The sequence below is a fragment of the Lampetra fluviatilis genome, chromosome 31, assembly GCF_964198595.1.
Source record: "Lampetra fluviatilis chromosome 31, kcLamFluv1.1, whole genome shotgun sequence".
NCBI classification, from domain to species: domain Eukaryota; kingdom Metazoa; phylum Chordata; class Hyperoartia; order Petromyzontiformes; family Petromyzontidae; genus Lampetra; species Lampetra fluviatilis.
Window position 1 is genome coordinate 5,832,160 of NC_136305.1, and position 16,788 is coordinate 5,848,947.

Genomic DNA, 16,788 nt, shown 5'->3' on the forward strand with positions numbered 1-16,788 from the left:
CTCTTCTAAGACGAGGTTGAAGCCAGAAGGTGAGTGCGTAGCACAGTAAGTTGATGAACCATATGCATCCTTGGAAAAAGCCCAGAATCATGCCTTTCCAGATGGCCCACTGTTGTGCCATCACCAGATTATTGTCGTACCTGCACGTCAATTAACTCTAAATGGTTATTGACACAATAATCGCAAAATCGTAAAGTTTTCCATGGCAAAACAAATGGAGCAGTACATCTTCTCACTAGGCATATAGGTCATAATTGCTATTTCGCGTCAGCTACGGCAATGTTTAATATTATTTTGTCTAGGAGTGCCACGCATTGGCGTAAACCGCACTTCCGATTCGTACTGGTTGGCTGCGTACGGTGCGGAAGAAGTTCAACACACATGCTTAATGCCCGACTGCCCAAAACTTGATTAAAGTCTAGCTTTTTAAATCCTTTGTATTAAGTTCACTTGCTTGCTTGCGCGCTTACGACCGTGCAAATCTTCCGGTCGTTTTTTAACCCACTTCCCGTGATCCAATCGAGCTGACATTTTGCACACAGACTCGTTGTGCGTGACAATTTTTTTTGGTGAAATTTTTTTTCCATAATTTGACACTTTTTAGGAAAATTTTTTTATATTTAATTACCAATTGCTTAATGGTGGCAGGCAATCATCTGACCCATAGGTGGCAGCTATCTCAAGCCAGAGGACGAGAGGACTCTAGCCGCCACGCATATAAAGGATTTATAGTGAAAAACTTTGTTTTTACGGGTTAATTTTTTGATGACGAGCCTCTTATGTCCGTTATGCTGACCACATATCATAAAACTTTGAACACAGTACGTAACCGTGCTTACAAAAACATCAGTCACGTTTCTAATCAATGCTGGATGAAGAAGGCCTTCCGCCAAAGGGCTTCATCTTTTCTTACGCTCTTGCAATGCAGCGTTCCGTTTAATACCTGCACACTCCATCTCCACGGTTGATTTCATCTTAGACATGTACCCATGTTTCAAGAGAGTGAAAATATTTGAAAGTTGCCACTAGAAACAAAAACACAAAAAAACGTGCAAGTTCTCTTATTTTTTTTTTACGTTACATTACAGTTGGTGGATACACACAGAATATGGTTTGGTTGAAAACTATCGGGGCGTTGTAAACTCACTTAAACAAAATGTTTGCACATGTTTTATATCACTGTACTGTAATACCGGTATATGCACTGTATGCAATTTACATCACACCTTTACGTGTGCGCCACAGGGCTTGGCACACTGCAGTAGAGAATTGAGTTTACCTGCGTTACATAATGCAAATTATACACATGTATTGTGTTTGCGTACTGTATTGCCACTAGCGACCCAATAACCAGGTGCATTTATTTAAGTTCTTGCTCACACACTACGGGGTTTTACGCACACTCTTCAAAGTTGACTTGAGATATTTTGTGCCACTGCACCTATTCTGTGGATGGTTTTCGGCACAAGGTAACGCAGGTGTGTACTGTAAGTCCATGAATACGTTTGTATTGCAGTACATGAGTGATATTTTATGGCTATCATCATGCATGTATGTTGAACTTTTTTCGCACCGTACGTAGCCCAGCCATGCTAATCATAAACCATTCCCTGTGGGGGTCAATGGCTTTCCCACGCTGTCATAAAGCCCCTCGAAGTCCTGTGATTGCATCCTCCGCATGAACTTATTATCTAATCGCTCCATCTCTAGGGCAGTCAAGCCTCCTTTTTGGTGTCTTCCTTCGTGATGGCAACCACTTGCTGTCACACGTTTTTGTTGTTGTTGTTTTATCCACCTGCCATCATCCCGGCTCGCGAGGTTGTCCTTCCTGAGCCTTCTCGCTCACTTTCATTCACGGTCAACGTGATCGTCTCTGATTTGTGTTTGTTCCCTGATCCATTTTGTCCCCCCCCCTTTCTCTCTCTGCCTCTCATTGTCATTCCAAGCATGCATCTCTCCATGCCTCTTTGTGCACTTTTGTTTGAATGTACTGTCAACTGTACTCTATTATACATCTATATTGCTTCGTTATGGTCAAATATTTAAAGTACACTTCATTATGCATGATAGTATTTTAGTTTGAGTTGCTGCGTAGACAACTGCCATATTTCCTGTATGGGCTTTGTATGTACCTGTATGTTGGATTTTTTTCGCACCGTACGTAGCCGACCGACCGTTATCAGCCGTCATTCCACTGCTGGATGAAGGCCTCAAACAAGCCATCCGCCACCCATTGCACACAATTATTTGATACGACGTCTTTTAAGCCACCGACGCACGACCCCGATGTCATCGCTCTCATCTCCTCGACGGATGAGTTCCATTCCTGTCACTCACTCCTTGGCCATCATCCCCTTCGAGCGACGTAACCAAGCCGAAGCCCACTTAATTTTTGTATTCACAGTTTGAATGATAGCTTTGCACATGCTCTCGAATGTGTGTGCTCCCTCCTTTTTGTAACTTAGAGCGATTTTGAGCGTGCGTTTTCCTCTGCTTCTTTCGCACGGTTTAAAATGTTTTCTCTCTCCGATGTTATTATTGTTACTTGACCATGTTTCTCAACCGTATGCCATCATCACAGGTAGTACGGAATAAATAAATAAACCCCAAAAAGTTTCCATTAAGTTAATTTCAGTGAAGTTTTTGCAATGGCAGTAATGTGCTGCTGTGTTTTCTGTTGCAGTCATTGCATACCTGTCAACCCCTTATCAGTGCCTACCTCCTTACATTTCGACGTTCATCCTGCAAAGTCCCATCACAAGGGAGCAACACAAACAAATCAACAAAAATATGTATTTGCTCGTATTGAAACGGCTGTACGCCGTATGGACCTGAAAACTCAATTTCCCCGGTACAAGAATACGGCGCAAACCGTATGGGTTGACAGCTGTGGCCTCGACAATACGGGGGTGTCCAATGAAACGTGACTCCATTATGAAAGGATTATAATTGGGAAGCAGTTTGATCAGTGTGGTTGAAATGTTGGCAGGGAATGATTCCTCACGTTCGTCAACAGAACGAGAGTGTGCGATAGCGGAATGGCATCGAGCACAAATGACAAGCTCAACACATTCGTCGATGACAACACCCAAAAAGGAAAAAGAGAGATACAATGCAATCGGTGATTCTGTTTGGAAGATGCCATCTGCTGTGAATAACGGCCATTATCCCTTTTTTGCACTTAAGTATTTACAACGTGAAATAGGCCTGAGTGCTCTGAATATGAATATTACCACACACAAACAATGCAGCATTTTAATCGCAATGTCCGTTGTCTCGCGGCTATTACCAGCTGACAAAAGCCCACTTGCTTGAGTTCGGCCTCCTCTTTTTTCTTGTCCTTTTTGTCATTTTCTTTCTTAGTCTCAGCTCTGCACGTCAAGCAAAAAAAACACGGTCGCAAATTCGCCAAATTGTCCAATGCAGGAGGACGCTCTCTAAAAAAGGGGCGCTTTTGGTATTTTGTGAGGCTTTTTTGGATACATTGGCATTTTCAAAATAATGATAATTATACCTACAGACCAATTCAGCCCTTATTGGTCACACCGTGTCCTAATACATTTCAACGTTCATCCTGCAAAGTCCCATCACAAGGGAAGAAACACAAACAAATCGACAAAAATATGTATTTGCTCGTATTGAAACGGCTGTACGCCGTATGGACCTGAACTAAATTTCCCCGCTACAAGAATACTGGGTGAACCGTATGGGTTGCCAGGTATGTGACATTGCTATGTTTGGCCCAAGCGTTTCACTGCTGTGGGTAATGAGCGTCTGCTGCCCATTAACAAAGGACCCATGGTGCCGAGGAGTGGCAATGGTTTACGGTGGGTGTGCGCGTGTGTATCTTTGCACGACACCGGACTGTCATGCCCAAGTTATGAGTTTTCACAAGGCAATGGGACACAAAACATGCCCATCCATCGAAGTTGGTGTATTCAGTAGTGCACTGTAATACTGTGCTGTGTTAATAGGATTATTTTGTGCGGTGGTGGGGGGTGGTTGAGGGCTGTCCTTTGTACTGCTGCGGATTGCAAATGCACACAGAGAAATGGACGACCTTAAACTTAGTTTCATTGATTGATCAATCAGTTTTGTATATACATTTTTTTATGGTGTGGGTTTTCATACAAAGCCCTCTTGGATCTTGATTTGAAGCTTTCGTGACTGCAGGAATTCATGTTCTTTGGGTCTCGATTTAAAGCTTTCGTGACTGCAGGGATTCATCTTCTTGGTTCTTTCGGTAAAGTCACGTAGAAGGGAAGTAATAAAATAATAAAAATAAAACATAATAAAATAATTCTCACGACGTTTCGGCCACAACGCAAGCAGCCGTCCTCAGGTGAAGGACATGTCTGTCGATAAGACAGACGGCTGCTTGCGTTGTGGCCGAAACGTCGTGAGAATTATTTTAGTATGTTTTATTTTTATTATTTTATTACTTCTCTTCTACGTGACTTTACCGAAAGAACCAAGAAGAAGATTCTTTGGGCCTTTCGGTAAAGGCACGTAGATAGGTTCAAAGAAAATAAAAAAAACGTATTTGAACTTCTATCAACGTGACTCTACCGAAAGACCCCAAGAATATGAAGCCATCTTGGCTTTCCGCTTTACAACCTCACCTGCACACCAATTTTTTTTACACCTTTTTGTAATTTGCACTGTTTGTCTTCCGCTTGTATTTTTGTGTGTGTGTGTGCGATCAAACAGTAAAACGCACTTCACTGCACACGGACCAGAGGATCAATTTGTCCTACGTAGAAAACACGCACGTGCTTTAATTAGCACGCTTATTATAATCCGAAAGCATGCCTATGCGTTGTTTTTTGCCCCTCTCCATCCTTAAAAACGCCACTAACCGTGCACGAATACGAATCGCAGCAGCAGCCATCGGCCACAACAACATGCATGGGGGCCTAAAACCTGTTGGTTCACCTTTCTTTTTGGCAGAACATCCGTGGCATTCGGTATGTTAATGTGCGGCGCTCGACAGCGTCTGCAGAAAACATGTCTTGCGGTTATTTTCATGTCTGCACAGGGAAAATGGTGTTGGGTATGTTCGCAAGCTGTAAAATTCAGGTGTGTGCATGTGGACAGTGCACCAACCTCCATGTGCATACATGTACTCCCACATTTGTTAATCCACTGCTGGATGAGAGCACCCTCCCCCACACCTGAGCGTACTTCACGCTGGTCTGTGCGGCGAGAGAAGCCTTAGGCGTTGGCGCCGCAGAGTAACCAGCAATGGACAGGCTGGTCCAGATGTCTTGTGACCCACAAATATTTGACCCCTAACCTTTCACCCCCCCCCCACCTTTGCACGTTAATTTATGTTTTAAATAAACCTTATTTGAAAAAATATATACTTTTTTAAGAATTAAATGGAGGTCACAAGACATCTTGACCACCCAGTTAATTTGCCGCACTATCCTATGCTGTCCACAATGTTTTTGCTCGGCAGCCTATAGCACCTGTTTATGTGCATGGCGATCGCCCATCGAAGCACCACCCAGAGACTCAAGCCTGCTTAGCTTCCCGAGATCCGATAAGACCGGGCGCATTCCAGGTGATTTGGTCATAGGCATATGTAAAGTGTGTGCGCGTCTTTGACTGCCTGGGAGGATGGTGGTGCATGTGTAATGCTGTACAGTTGTTGGGTTTGACAGTGCTCTTTCAGCGGTGTTTTTGGAGCGGGTCGGCGCAGTCCACCGCTTGGCTCTCTCGCGTGATTTCGGGTTGTCACCGCATGTTGTTCAGCATGATGTCCGACGATTCGCTCTGCGTGCCTCTTCAGGAACCCAATTAAGTTGCTGAAGAAGCTCCCCAGCATGTGGAGCGAATTCACCGGTCGTACTGCGCGTTACTGCTGGTGTAATAACCACCATAACACAGTCGACGTATGTATGCTGAACTTCTTTCGCGCCGTACATAGCCAACAAACGAGGTGAAAGTTTGCCTGGCATCATTCGCAAGAATAAGCGAATGTCTGCTGATGGCAGGTCCCGAATTTTCAAACTTCTAAAAATTACCTGAAAATTAGTAAACTGGTGTTAGACGTAGTAATCATCACCCCTACCCCCCTTACTGGCCCCAAGATAGCTTGCAAATGAGACTAACCTGGTTTCTTGAGTTCTCATACCTGTCAACCCCTTGTTAGTGCCTACTTTATTGCAGACCAATTCAGACCTGATTGGTCACCCCGTGCCCTTATACATCTGAACGTCCATCCTATCTCCTATAAAGTTCCATCACAAGAGAGAAACACAAACAAATAGACAAAACAAGTGTTTCCCATATCGAAACGGCTGTATTCCGTATGGATCTGAACACTCAAATTTCCCTCTACAAGAATACGAGTAAACCGTATGGGTGGACAGCTCTTACCTGGTTAAACAAAATAAACTTGAAACTTGGGTGCATCCTCTCCCTTGGCTGCCATTTCCAACAGTCGTGTCTATTAACCATCTTCCGACCTAAACGTGTGTTTTTAACATAGCAGTATTACGTGTCTAATTTGCAAGTGTTCCCTGATACATGTGTGACTCTTTCTGTTTTCCCTGCTGCTTTGCACACTTTTTGATTTGTGCGCGTCACTGTTTTCTTTTCCATAAATCATGGCGGGTTATATTCACTGGTCGAAAATTATCTCAAAGTGCTTCATCCTGGACATCATTTTGATCATAATCAACCTTCAACATAGTAATTACCATGTACTGTAGTATATGATGTGATAACTATTGATGGATGAAGTCCTCCCCATGCCACGTCAGTTATGAGGGTTATTGACCATACTTTACCATACTGGTCCACTGCCACTTGGTGAAGGGCTTAGGTGCAGGATCAGTTCGCACATCATTGGTGTTCACCACTGTGCCACCGTTCCACCTCGGTTACCATGAATTCTGCCGTGTGTGTCAAGGTATGTCTGAATACATTGTGTCGGGAAAAGTAGTGCACACCTGTAATGTAAATATATGCATGAGATTTCTAACTGGCGAGGCTAATTAATGTCCTTGTATTTAGTAGCTTGTCCATCTATGGATTTGTGAGTCTAATTTGTGTGGATTTATTTCTGGGTAATTGTATCTCTTCAAAGAATCAAAATACGGTAGTCGGCTGAGGAATGGCCATATATTATCAAACATGATCAAGGGGCCATCTGAAATAGTGCAGTATGAGACTATCCTGTATAAACATAGGACAGTACATTATTAATGTGTTCCGGATGTCGTGGGTTCGATCCCAACCTGTAGTTTGCATGTTCTCCCCGTAGTCACGTGGGTTTTTCTCCACGTCCTCCAGTTTTCCCCTCGACAGTTAATTTCATGCGTCTAGATTATTTTGCTGCTGTGGATTTCCACGTGATGATAAACCGCTTAATTGACCTATGGCTGAGTGAGCCTTACCTTGTAAGATGCAAATTTTTTTTAGTTTTATTTGTGTGTATTTTTAAAGTGACTTGTTTACCGTTCCTATAATTTACACTCCTATCATGTTTTTGTATTATTTATTTGTTGCAACGTTCTGACTTGCCCCAACTGGATCTTTGTGGAAAAGAGCTTTATAGCTCATCGGATTCCTCCAGTATGTGTAAATATTCAGATGCTAATATATTTGTGTGATTAGAACATGTATTCGAAAATGTTAAATCCCAAGGCTATACGGTAGAGCACGGCATTCTCAAACGTTCTACTGTCATAGTGTTCGACTGTTATCGATTTAGCTCTTATTTCAGAGCTTGAACAATGTCATTTAAGTTGGTTAATCAACCAAAAATTTTAATAGACTGCATTTTTTGTGGTTGATTACTCGGGCCACTTAAAAATTGGTGGATGCCCCCACATCCTGCCTACTGAAGGCAGGAAACCCCCAATAACCCATGCCCAGTGTGGCATGGCTGATAATGCTGCTGATGATGTCACCAAGCCCCACCCATCACCTACCATTCAGCGGCACACGTAGGAACAGATTGTTTGACTGCTTGGCAACTACTACTTATGTATGTCAAACATGTGTAGAACAGCACGCGAAGAGTGTGACTTAGTCGTCACGTTGACACCCACGAGATGTGAAAGTAAATGAACTACAGGTTCGGTGGATCACGTGTAATTGTCAACTCTAGTGACTGAATTTGTGCTTCCTGGTTGACAGTGCAACGAGCTGAAGGGGGGCATGACCTTTTGGCTCATAAATTTAATATTTAAAGTCAAATGCCTACAAGAGAGCACTGTCCAAAAGTAATTTTACCGGGGGCAATCCACTGCTGGGTGAACGACTCACCATTGCTGTGTTTGTCGTGGGGGTTGTTTGACTATACTTCGTGCTGGTCAGTACGGGTTGGTGAAGGGGGGTGGTGGCGGGGGGCCCGGCAATGGTTCAGATATCACTCGGCACTCACGCAAGCTGTGGTCGGGAATCGAACTCGGGAAAGCGAGTGTGTGTGTCACAGTGCACTGACCATTTGGCCATCGCTCAACGCCCGAGAGTTTGCATGTTGTTTTTTTGTGCTATTTTGTTACTTTCATTTTAGGTGAAGATAGAGCGATGCATTCCTTGCGAGCGATGGTTGCGCAACGTGTGTAAACAACAGAAGCAAGCAATTTGAAAACTTTTGCCTGTTTCTTTGTGAATTTCAGAAAAAAATGGCTTTAAAATGTTGACACTTGATGTGAACGTTGATGCAAATAATTAACAAGTACACTTTGGTGTTCAATAAATATAAAGCAATAATATGCGTGACTCTTGGAAAATCTACCCTTTTTGGGAAGCCCTGTATTTTATTGAGATGTGTTCGGCCCAACTTCATTGAAATGTCGGGTGTAATCCAAAAGTTAACATGTACCGAGAAGGGGATGGTGACCGTGGGCAAGAATAGCTACTGAGGTGCAGACAAAGGAGGGAATGCCAAAAAGGATGTCCACTGCAGAGATGGAGCGATGAGATCGGGTTGTGTACAAAGGTGGTTTGTTACACTGCAGGACACGTGAGGAATGGTGACGGCTTGCGGAGGGAGGCCTTCATTCATCCAGTAGTGAATCGACCATGTCTGACGATGATGATGATTTCGATTTAAAGCTTTCGTGACTGCAGGGATTCATCTTCTTGGTTCTTTCGGTAAAGTCACGTAGAAGGGAAGTAATAAAATAACGTCGTGAGAATAATTTTATTATGTTTTATTTTTATTATTTTATTACTTCCCTTCTACGTGACTTTACCGAAAGAACCAAGAAGATGATGATGATGTTCATTAATACAGTGCTGTTTCTTCATCAGTCATACAGAAGAGGGTATTTAAAAAAAAATTTGACCTGTTCTTGTCCGTTATCCTCTTATCTGTGAGAACTGCTATCTGCGGTAGTCGGCAGATATGTTTGCGGATTTTTTTTGCTTTCGCGTGCCAGCAGTTAAAGGGGGTGATTCCTAGCATTGGTGAGTAACTAACTCCGCTTGCGTCGCACGATTACGTGGCGAACCACGTAATGAGGTTCTAGGGGTAATGACTTAACGTGCTGAACTGGGAAACAGTGCGATGGTGTGATGAGGTTAACTGCCTGTGGTCAAATGGCCTGGAATGCGCCCGATCTCGCCAGGTCTCCGAAGCTAAATAATATTGAGGCTGGGTAGTGCTTGGATGAGCGAAAACCATTAAAAAAAATGTGTTACAGGCCGCTTGCAGAGCCACGCGGTGGGCAACAGATGGCAGTGACATCCTTTGTTCTAAACTTCTATGCTGCCCGCCATCAACAACTTGCACTGACAAGCTGAGTGAAGTATGCTTAAATAATGGCCAGCTTTCCATATGGTACGGGCAGGTTCTCATCCAGCAGTGGATCGACAAATGGCTGTACATGGGCAATGCGATTAACACGGTTGTTCACCGCCTGCGTGGGCCGTAGTGGTTGAGACGTCTCGTGTGCCTTTTACCACAGCTCAGTCTGCCCTGAAACCTTGTTTTTAGTTTCTCCATTATTTATTACAGTTAGTTCTGATGATTTTATTGGAGATATTTTTTCCACACGTGCAGATCTGTTGACGACAAGCCCATTTGTAACAACCATTGGAAATTAATCGCTGGAAACGATAGAAGATCTTGATATCGAAGGCTTAAAAGTAGGGCGCAAGATAAACAATGAACTTGACTCTGCTTGTAACCAACTACCTCGTGTCTGGAGTGCAAGTCCAAAATTACAACGTCTCCGCTTTGGTGGCTGCTCAGCCTTGGTTCCTTATATGTACTGTTATGATGGCGAGGAGGTCCAGTGGTTAGTGTGCTTATGAATCTAGGCTTTGTGGTTTGGAAAACAACCTCAATTTCTTGATAATGCGCTGTAGGACCTTATCAAATATGTGCACCATCTGCCAACGCGTGAAAAGTTTACATGCATTTGCAATTGTTTTCTCATGCCATTTCGGTTCAATTTTGCTGCTAGATGGAAGCCTGTCCACTGCCGTATTGATGATTGTTTTTTTCTACTATATTTCCCCCACTGTATAACTGCGGGTTGGTGAAGGTGGGTGGCCAGGGATTGCTTTGTATGTCACTCGTAGCTCATGTTCGCAGTGGCGGGGAATCGAACTCGGATGTCTGAGTTGGTAGCGCAGTGCGCCGCTGACCACTGTGCCACAGCTCCGCTCAAATGCCGTGTTAAAACTCCGTTGACTATTGAAAATAAAAAAAATATTGCATCCCTTGAACCGTTTGGGAAAATAAGGAAGCACTTTGTTTCTATCAGTTGTGTCTGCATCTTTCCAGACAGGGAAACACAAGTTTGGAGAGAGAAGTGGATTGCATCGTTGCAGGGTGGAGCAATTTGTCAATCCTTTTAGCAGTATACATTTATCGTGCCCTTTGCATGATAAACTCTTAATTGACTGGGAGGTGCTGCTCCCATCCAAATTTCAGACGATCTGTAGTCTTGCCTCCTCTAACTGGTGTTCTCGTTATCCATGACCCCAGTGTTTTTGACCTGATTACGGATGTGAGGAGGTGTAACTGGTGCAGACGACTTGAGGGAGCTCCGAGCCTTGTGGAGTTGTCGCCCGAGTTTTGGGCGATATCACCTCCGTAGATCTCCCACGTGTTTTCGGGTTGTTTCCGCACGTGTCGTTCATCAGCATGTCTGACATGTTGCACCTCGTGCTGGGAGGTTCTTCACGAACTGAATTTCAAGTTATAACCAGAAAACAAACATCGCAGAGCGACCTCACCTTTGTTTGAATTTAATTTTAAAGTGTTCATACTCTTAGTTCTTTCGGTAAAATTAAACTGTCACAGCAAAATATTTTTTTATTATTTTTATTGTTTTATTTCTATTAATTTTAATTTAATTTTTTTTACCTACGTGACTTTACCGAAAGAACTAAGAGTATGAATCCTTGCAGTCACGAAAGCTTCAAATCTAGAATTAATTTTAAAGTGAATAAACTTTTAACTTTGTCAAAGCCCGCCGCACTTGTGACACAATGAGAGTGGCATCAGGAAGTACAGGGTTGATGCACCATACCTTGTTTTTTATGTGTTTTTATCTCTGCAGATACTTCTATTATAGGATGCATCGCTCATCCACTGTATCCAGAGATGTTAGAATATATACATCAGAGGATTGCAGATACGAGGTGTTTCACTGTGCGTAACGGAAAAACAAATGTTTTTTTGTTTTATCATTACAGATGCAACAACGCGTTCTGCCCGTTTGCTGAGAATTTCGTAGCACCTTGCGGAAAATGACATCGAAGTAAACAAAATAAATCATGTCAGTTACTGGCAATGATGAGAAACCAGGGGGGAGAAAGCCAAGCCCTCCGAGCAAGGAGAACGGTGAACTTATCGTACGAGCTGAATATGACTACGAGTACACGAACACCAGTGGCCGCGTGGTGACGATCAAGGAAGGCGAGGAGTTTGAGCTCCTCAAGAAGACCAACGGCGACTGGTGGCAAGTCAGGCGTTTCGGAGAACGCAAACCCATCTACGTACCCGCACTCTACGTCGTGGCGGTGCCGCGAAAGCTCGAGGAGGATTCGCGAAGGCTCGCGCGAGATGACGCGCAAATCCAGGCAAGCGACGGCCCAAAACCTGGCGAAGAAAAGAAGAGGACTCACTTCGAGGACATTCAGAAAATCAAGGAAGACCTTAGGCTTTCAGAGTCTGCCAAGAGGTCTGCGGAGGATGTCCGAAAACCTCCGGAGGAGCCGAGGAATGCGTCGGATGAGCCAAGGAAGGGGGGCGACACGTTGCCAAGAAAGCTAGGTGACGGCAGCAAAAGGGCGCTGATGCCACCACAGGTGCTCATGAACCTGAAGCACGTCATCAACAACAACAATAACGCACCGGCAGAGCAGCAGCTGAAGACGACTAGAAGCAATGACAAACCCGTGGAAGATGGCCCCAGGATAATTTCGGTTGCCGGAGGACCGCAAGCCGCCGATCCGAGCAAACCGTCGTCTCCGAAGATGCAGTGCGCCTTTGTGGTGATCGGCCGCGAGAACGCCGAAGGTGTTAAGGGGAAGAGCAACTCCCTTCCGGGGCATGCGGGGGGATTTGTACGCCAGTTTGACGCCGTCACCCCTGGGAGCAGCATGGACGATCTGAGTAGCGGCAGCAATGCACACGTGAGTAAAAGCTGATCCCTTTTATATTCCAGTGAGTTATGGGGTGGATCACTGTGATATGAATCTTAAGTCGCCGTGTAAATGCTTGCTCTTGCCACTGCTCAACTTAGGGGGAGCTCTGGAGAGCCCCGCTAGAAGGTATTTTGTACTCTTCTTCCGTGCAAAGACGGTCACTGTGTCGCTTTCAGATGCACTTCTGTGGCCGTCTGGGACGCTTTTCCGATATTAGGAATCCACTGGAGCTATGCACTTTTACATGTGGATTGAAAACTAATTTATTCAGAACTGCTTTTTGTGTTTAGTTTGTTGTCCTTGCCCCCCGCACCTCCGATTAGCAAGGTTGGCTACGCAAGGTGCGAAAGAAGTTCAACACACATACATACATACATGCAGGCCTCACATCTTGGAAAATGTGGGAGCACCCACACTTTACCCCCACCACATTCGATCGGCCGATCGACTAACTGCGCTGTATCCATTGATACTGCTGGGTTGACAGGAGCAGGGGGAATTCAAGAAATACTGTGCAGGGAGATGGAACCATCGACCTCTGGATTGTGAATCCAGCATGCTAACCATTACACCACAGCAGCATCCGTTCCCCCAATATTCTAGGTCTTAATTTTAGCTGTGTTTTGTATGGGTCGGTGACCCCCGGAAAGGATTTCCCCTCCTGGCAAACACCAAGACTTGCCAGCAAACTGGAAAATATATTGTGTGAAATGAAGCAATGTTGTATCCTGTGCATAAAAAAAGTACTTCATATCTATTTTTACAGGAGGCAGATGAATTTACGGTTATTCATTCGTGTTTATACTGAACATTACGGATGAAACAGTGCATCAAATGAGGCTAATAATATATATTTTTGTTCTGTATTCACAACGTGTGCATCAATGTTGTGTTTGAAAAGCCTATTTTATGAAAATCCTGTGGTATTATATTTAGGGTATGGTATGAATAAAACTACAAACTAGACAGGGGGTGGGGGGAAACCACATTGAAAATTACGCGGTAAAAACAAAACACAAATTATATATTTTTTTAGTAAATCGTGACCCTGAATGGTAAGAATAGACGGGCCAGTGAATGGTTGCATGCTTGCCAAACGTGTGGGTAGGAATGTGTTTATACAAATGTTGGCTTCATCGCCTGTTCACAGCCCCGAGCCATTGGTGTACATTCCACATTTCTATGGCGGGTACCAGTCTCAAAGAAAGATCGCTAAAGACCAACACCAAAGTGCCACTCATTTTAAATAGCACTGTGAAGATTAATGCCCATGACTGAATTTGTCAAAATGCGCTTGATCTCCCTGAAGCTAGGCAACATTGAGCCTGGATATGACCACAATGCATGCCAGGTTGTTATAAGCTGCTGCGTGGTTACGTGGTGGGTGGTAGCCAAGGGCAGTGCAGTGAAATCCACGGTTGTACCTTACTTCATGTTCCCACATCTATGTGCCCTGCCTTCACCAAGCCACATTCACCAGGGGGAAGCCTTCCTTTATCCAGCAGGACAAAGTATTGACAAGTGGCTAGACACAATAAGACTAATAAAGCCTGGATATGTAGCATGAATATCGTTAATGTATCTTTCAGGGTTTTTTTTATCTCCAATAAGAAATAACAATTCGATTAGAATGTGCTAGTTATTTTGGTGAACAGCCATATGCCATTCTATTCAAAGGTTTATTGTTTGTAGGCATAAAGAAAAGGCAACTTGTGATTCCTTTTTAAATGTTTGCGAGCTAATTAATTTCTGTTGCGCCTGCAATATCAAGCGACATCTTTGCCCGCACATTAATCGGCTTTGTCCATATTTTAGAACGTCACGCGTGCTTCCTGTGTAAGCTGCGCCGCTAATCTGATAGAATAGTCCCCACGCGTGTGCACGAGAGAACCGTCAACACGGTCAGAGCGCAGGGTGCTAAGTCGACGGGCTGCATGCTGAACTTCTTCTCCACCATACGTAGCCAACCGTGTTAATGGGAGGTGCAGTGTTGAGTCTGGGTAGTGTTGAGTCTATGGGTAGTGTTAGTCTGTGGGCAGTATTTATGTTTGTCGAACTTATTTCGCACCGTACGTAGCCAACCGTGCTTATTGGAGACGCTGCGGAAGGACAAGAAACTCAACACACAAAGCAGTTCTAAAGAAATTAGTTTAACATTTTGAGAAGTGAGAACGAAATGAGTTTTCAATTTCTTGAGATGTGACCAGTTCACCTCTGCCAGTGGTTTTGTGGGTAAATTTTCCATTACCTTGCACGAATGCTGACATTTAAACATCTAGAAATATACACACGTTATGAAAATGCATAAAAAATGTAACCTTCACATTTTTTATAGTTTATATGATAGTTTGGTAATTGTGGTAAGCTGATCGTAACAGCGACTTGTTAAGTATTAGTTTTGGCCCACTGGCTTCAGAAAAAATGGATGTTTTAATGTGAAGGAAATTCTCCTTATAAGCTCAAGATCGGTGAGTTTTGTTTAATATTGCATATATTACATAAATGGGGAAATTAAAATAAATTTATATCTAAAAGCAGTCAAGAGTTGACAGAATAGGGGGCGGTATGAATATTCATTGTCCCAGAAGTGAAAACAAATAAAAAACACAGGTAACCACCCCCCCCACCTCCCTTTTAGTAAGTAAGTACATTTATAAACGCGCAATCCTTACGACCTGGGTTCACTACGCGTGGCATATAGACGACAAAAATTCGATTTATAATGTGCCTGTGGAAAACCCATTGAGACTCAAGGCTGTGCTGCACACAATCCTCTCCAACGGCATCTGCTTATCCACCGTATTATTTTAAAACGTGACTCACATCACATGGCAGTCTTTTTGTAAATTGTAGGATGAATAAGCAGTGCCCGGGGCTTCAGGCAAATATTTTTTTTTATCAAAGATAATTTTTTTCGTAATTTTCCCGTTCACGTAAATGCATGTATGATAAGCGTCCACATTACACCTCGTTCGTAAAAAATTGGTACAGCGTTCTAGGAAGAGTTCCCTGCACACAAACATACTCGGGATGTGATTATTGGTTTTTTACCCTTCTATCTGGCAACAAAACTGACACCTTTTTTACAAGGAGTCATGTTTACATAGACCACAATACCTGCAGTCATAATACAAACCGTGCGCCTTTTGGCGTCATCTGGTCCAACCCATGTGAGACTAGGCTCTAAGGAAAGCTGTCTCGGGTATGGACCAATCAACTTCAAGGACAGTGCACATTATCAGAGTTATGTTTTTTGTTTGCATTATGACTGCAGGTAGTGTGGTCTATGTAAACATGACTCCTTGTAAAAAAGGTGTCAGTTTTGTTGCCAGATAGAAGGGTAAAAAACCAATTATCATATTTTTACTGGCAAATGAGGTTCCAATGGTATACTCGGGATGTGTTCCCTATTTTTGGAATAATCCAAAAAGCATCCGAAAATCGGGGCCGAGATGTGGCATTTGGAACGATCAGAAATGATTTTTGTTACAGTGAAGTCAGTGGATCGGGCGACGTCACTTTATTTCAATGGCTGGAGATGCATACAGTTATTGCAACAATGTAAATGATTAGAAACTCTGAAAAACAGTTCCAAAGTTGACCTTAAACATCGGAAATCTTTAAATCTGAATATTGTTCCAGATACATATGCGATAAGCAGCCTGTTATGTGTATACAGTACGTTTATGTAACCACATCTCCAAATGCTGTTCGTGGAAGAGTAACATGACTTCATGAGAGCCTAACGGACAATTATTTAGCTCACTTTCTCTTCCTTTTCCTAATTCAGATCAGTTACCCTGATAAGTTTAAGTCTTTTCCCAGGAAACTGCATAACACTGCACAATCCATGCAAATATTTAATTAACCACGTGTAAAGATCACAACCTGTGTTCTATTGGATTATGTACATCTTAAAATATATACATCAGTGTTAATCTTTCATCAATACATTTGTGCCATCAAAATATAAAGTTCATGATCAAGGTTTTTGGGTTAGATCGCGTAAGAATAAATGTGTCGTAACTCTCCACCACCCGACACGGCCAATTAGTAAGGGATTTTTCACGTAAACAAACGCCAATTAGTTACTACTTCAGCCCACCGGTGTGTTGGAGAGTAAATGCGCAACATATACAATTTTAGTAGTACGACGTTTCGCTG

The 16,788-nt window shown here is 43.3% G+C and overlaps 1 protein-coding gene across 4 annotated transcripts in view; it reads left to right on the plus strand.

The window, feature by feature from the left end:
* The window catches only part of LOC144943484 (rho GTPase-activating protein 12-like), a 46,004-nt gene that overhangs the window by 3,013 nt on the left and 26,203 nt on the right, over window positions 1–16,788 (plus strand). For all 4 annotated transcript variants that reach the window (XM_078870958.1, XM_078870961.1, XM_078870959.1 and 1 more), the window contains exon 2: window positions 11,671–12,612. In XM_078870958.1, the coding sequence (XP_078727084.1) occupies window positions 11,752–12,612 (861 nt within the window). In that variant the 5' untranslated portion in view covers window positions 11,671–11,751. The remainder of the gene's footprint in view (window positions 1–11,670; window positions 12,613–16,788) is intronic.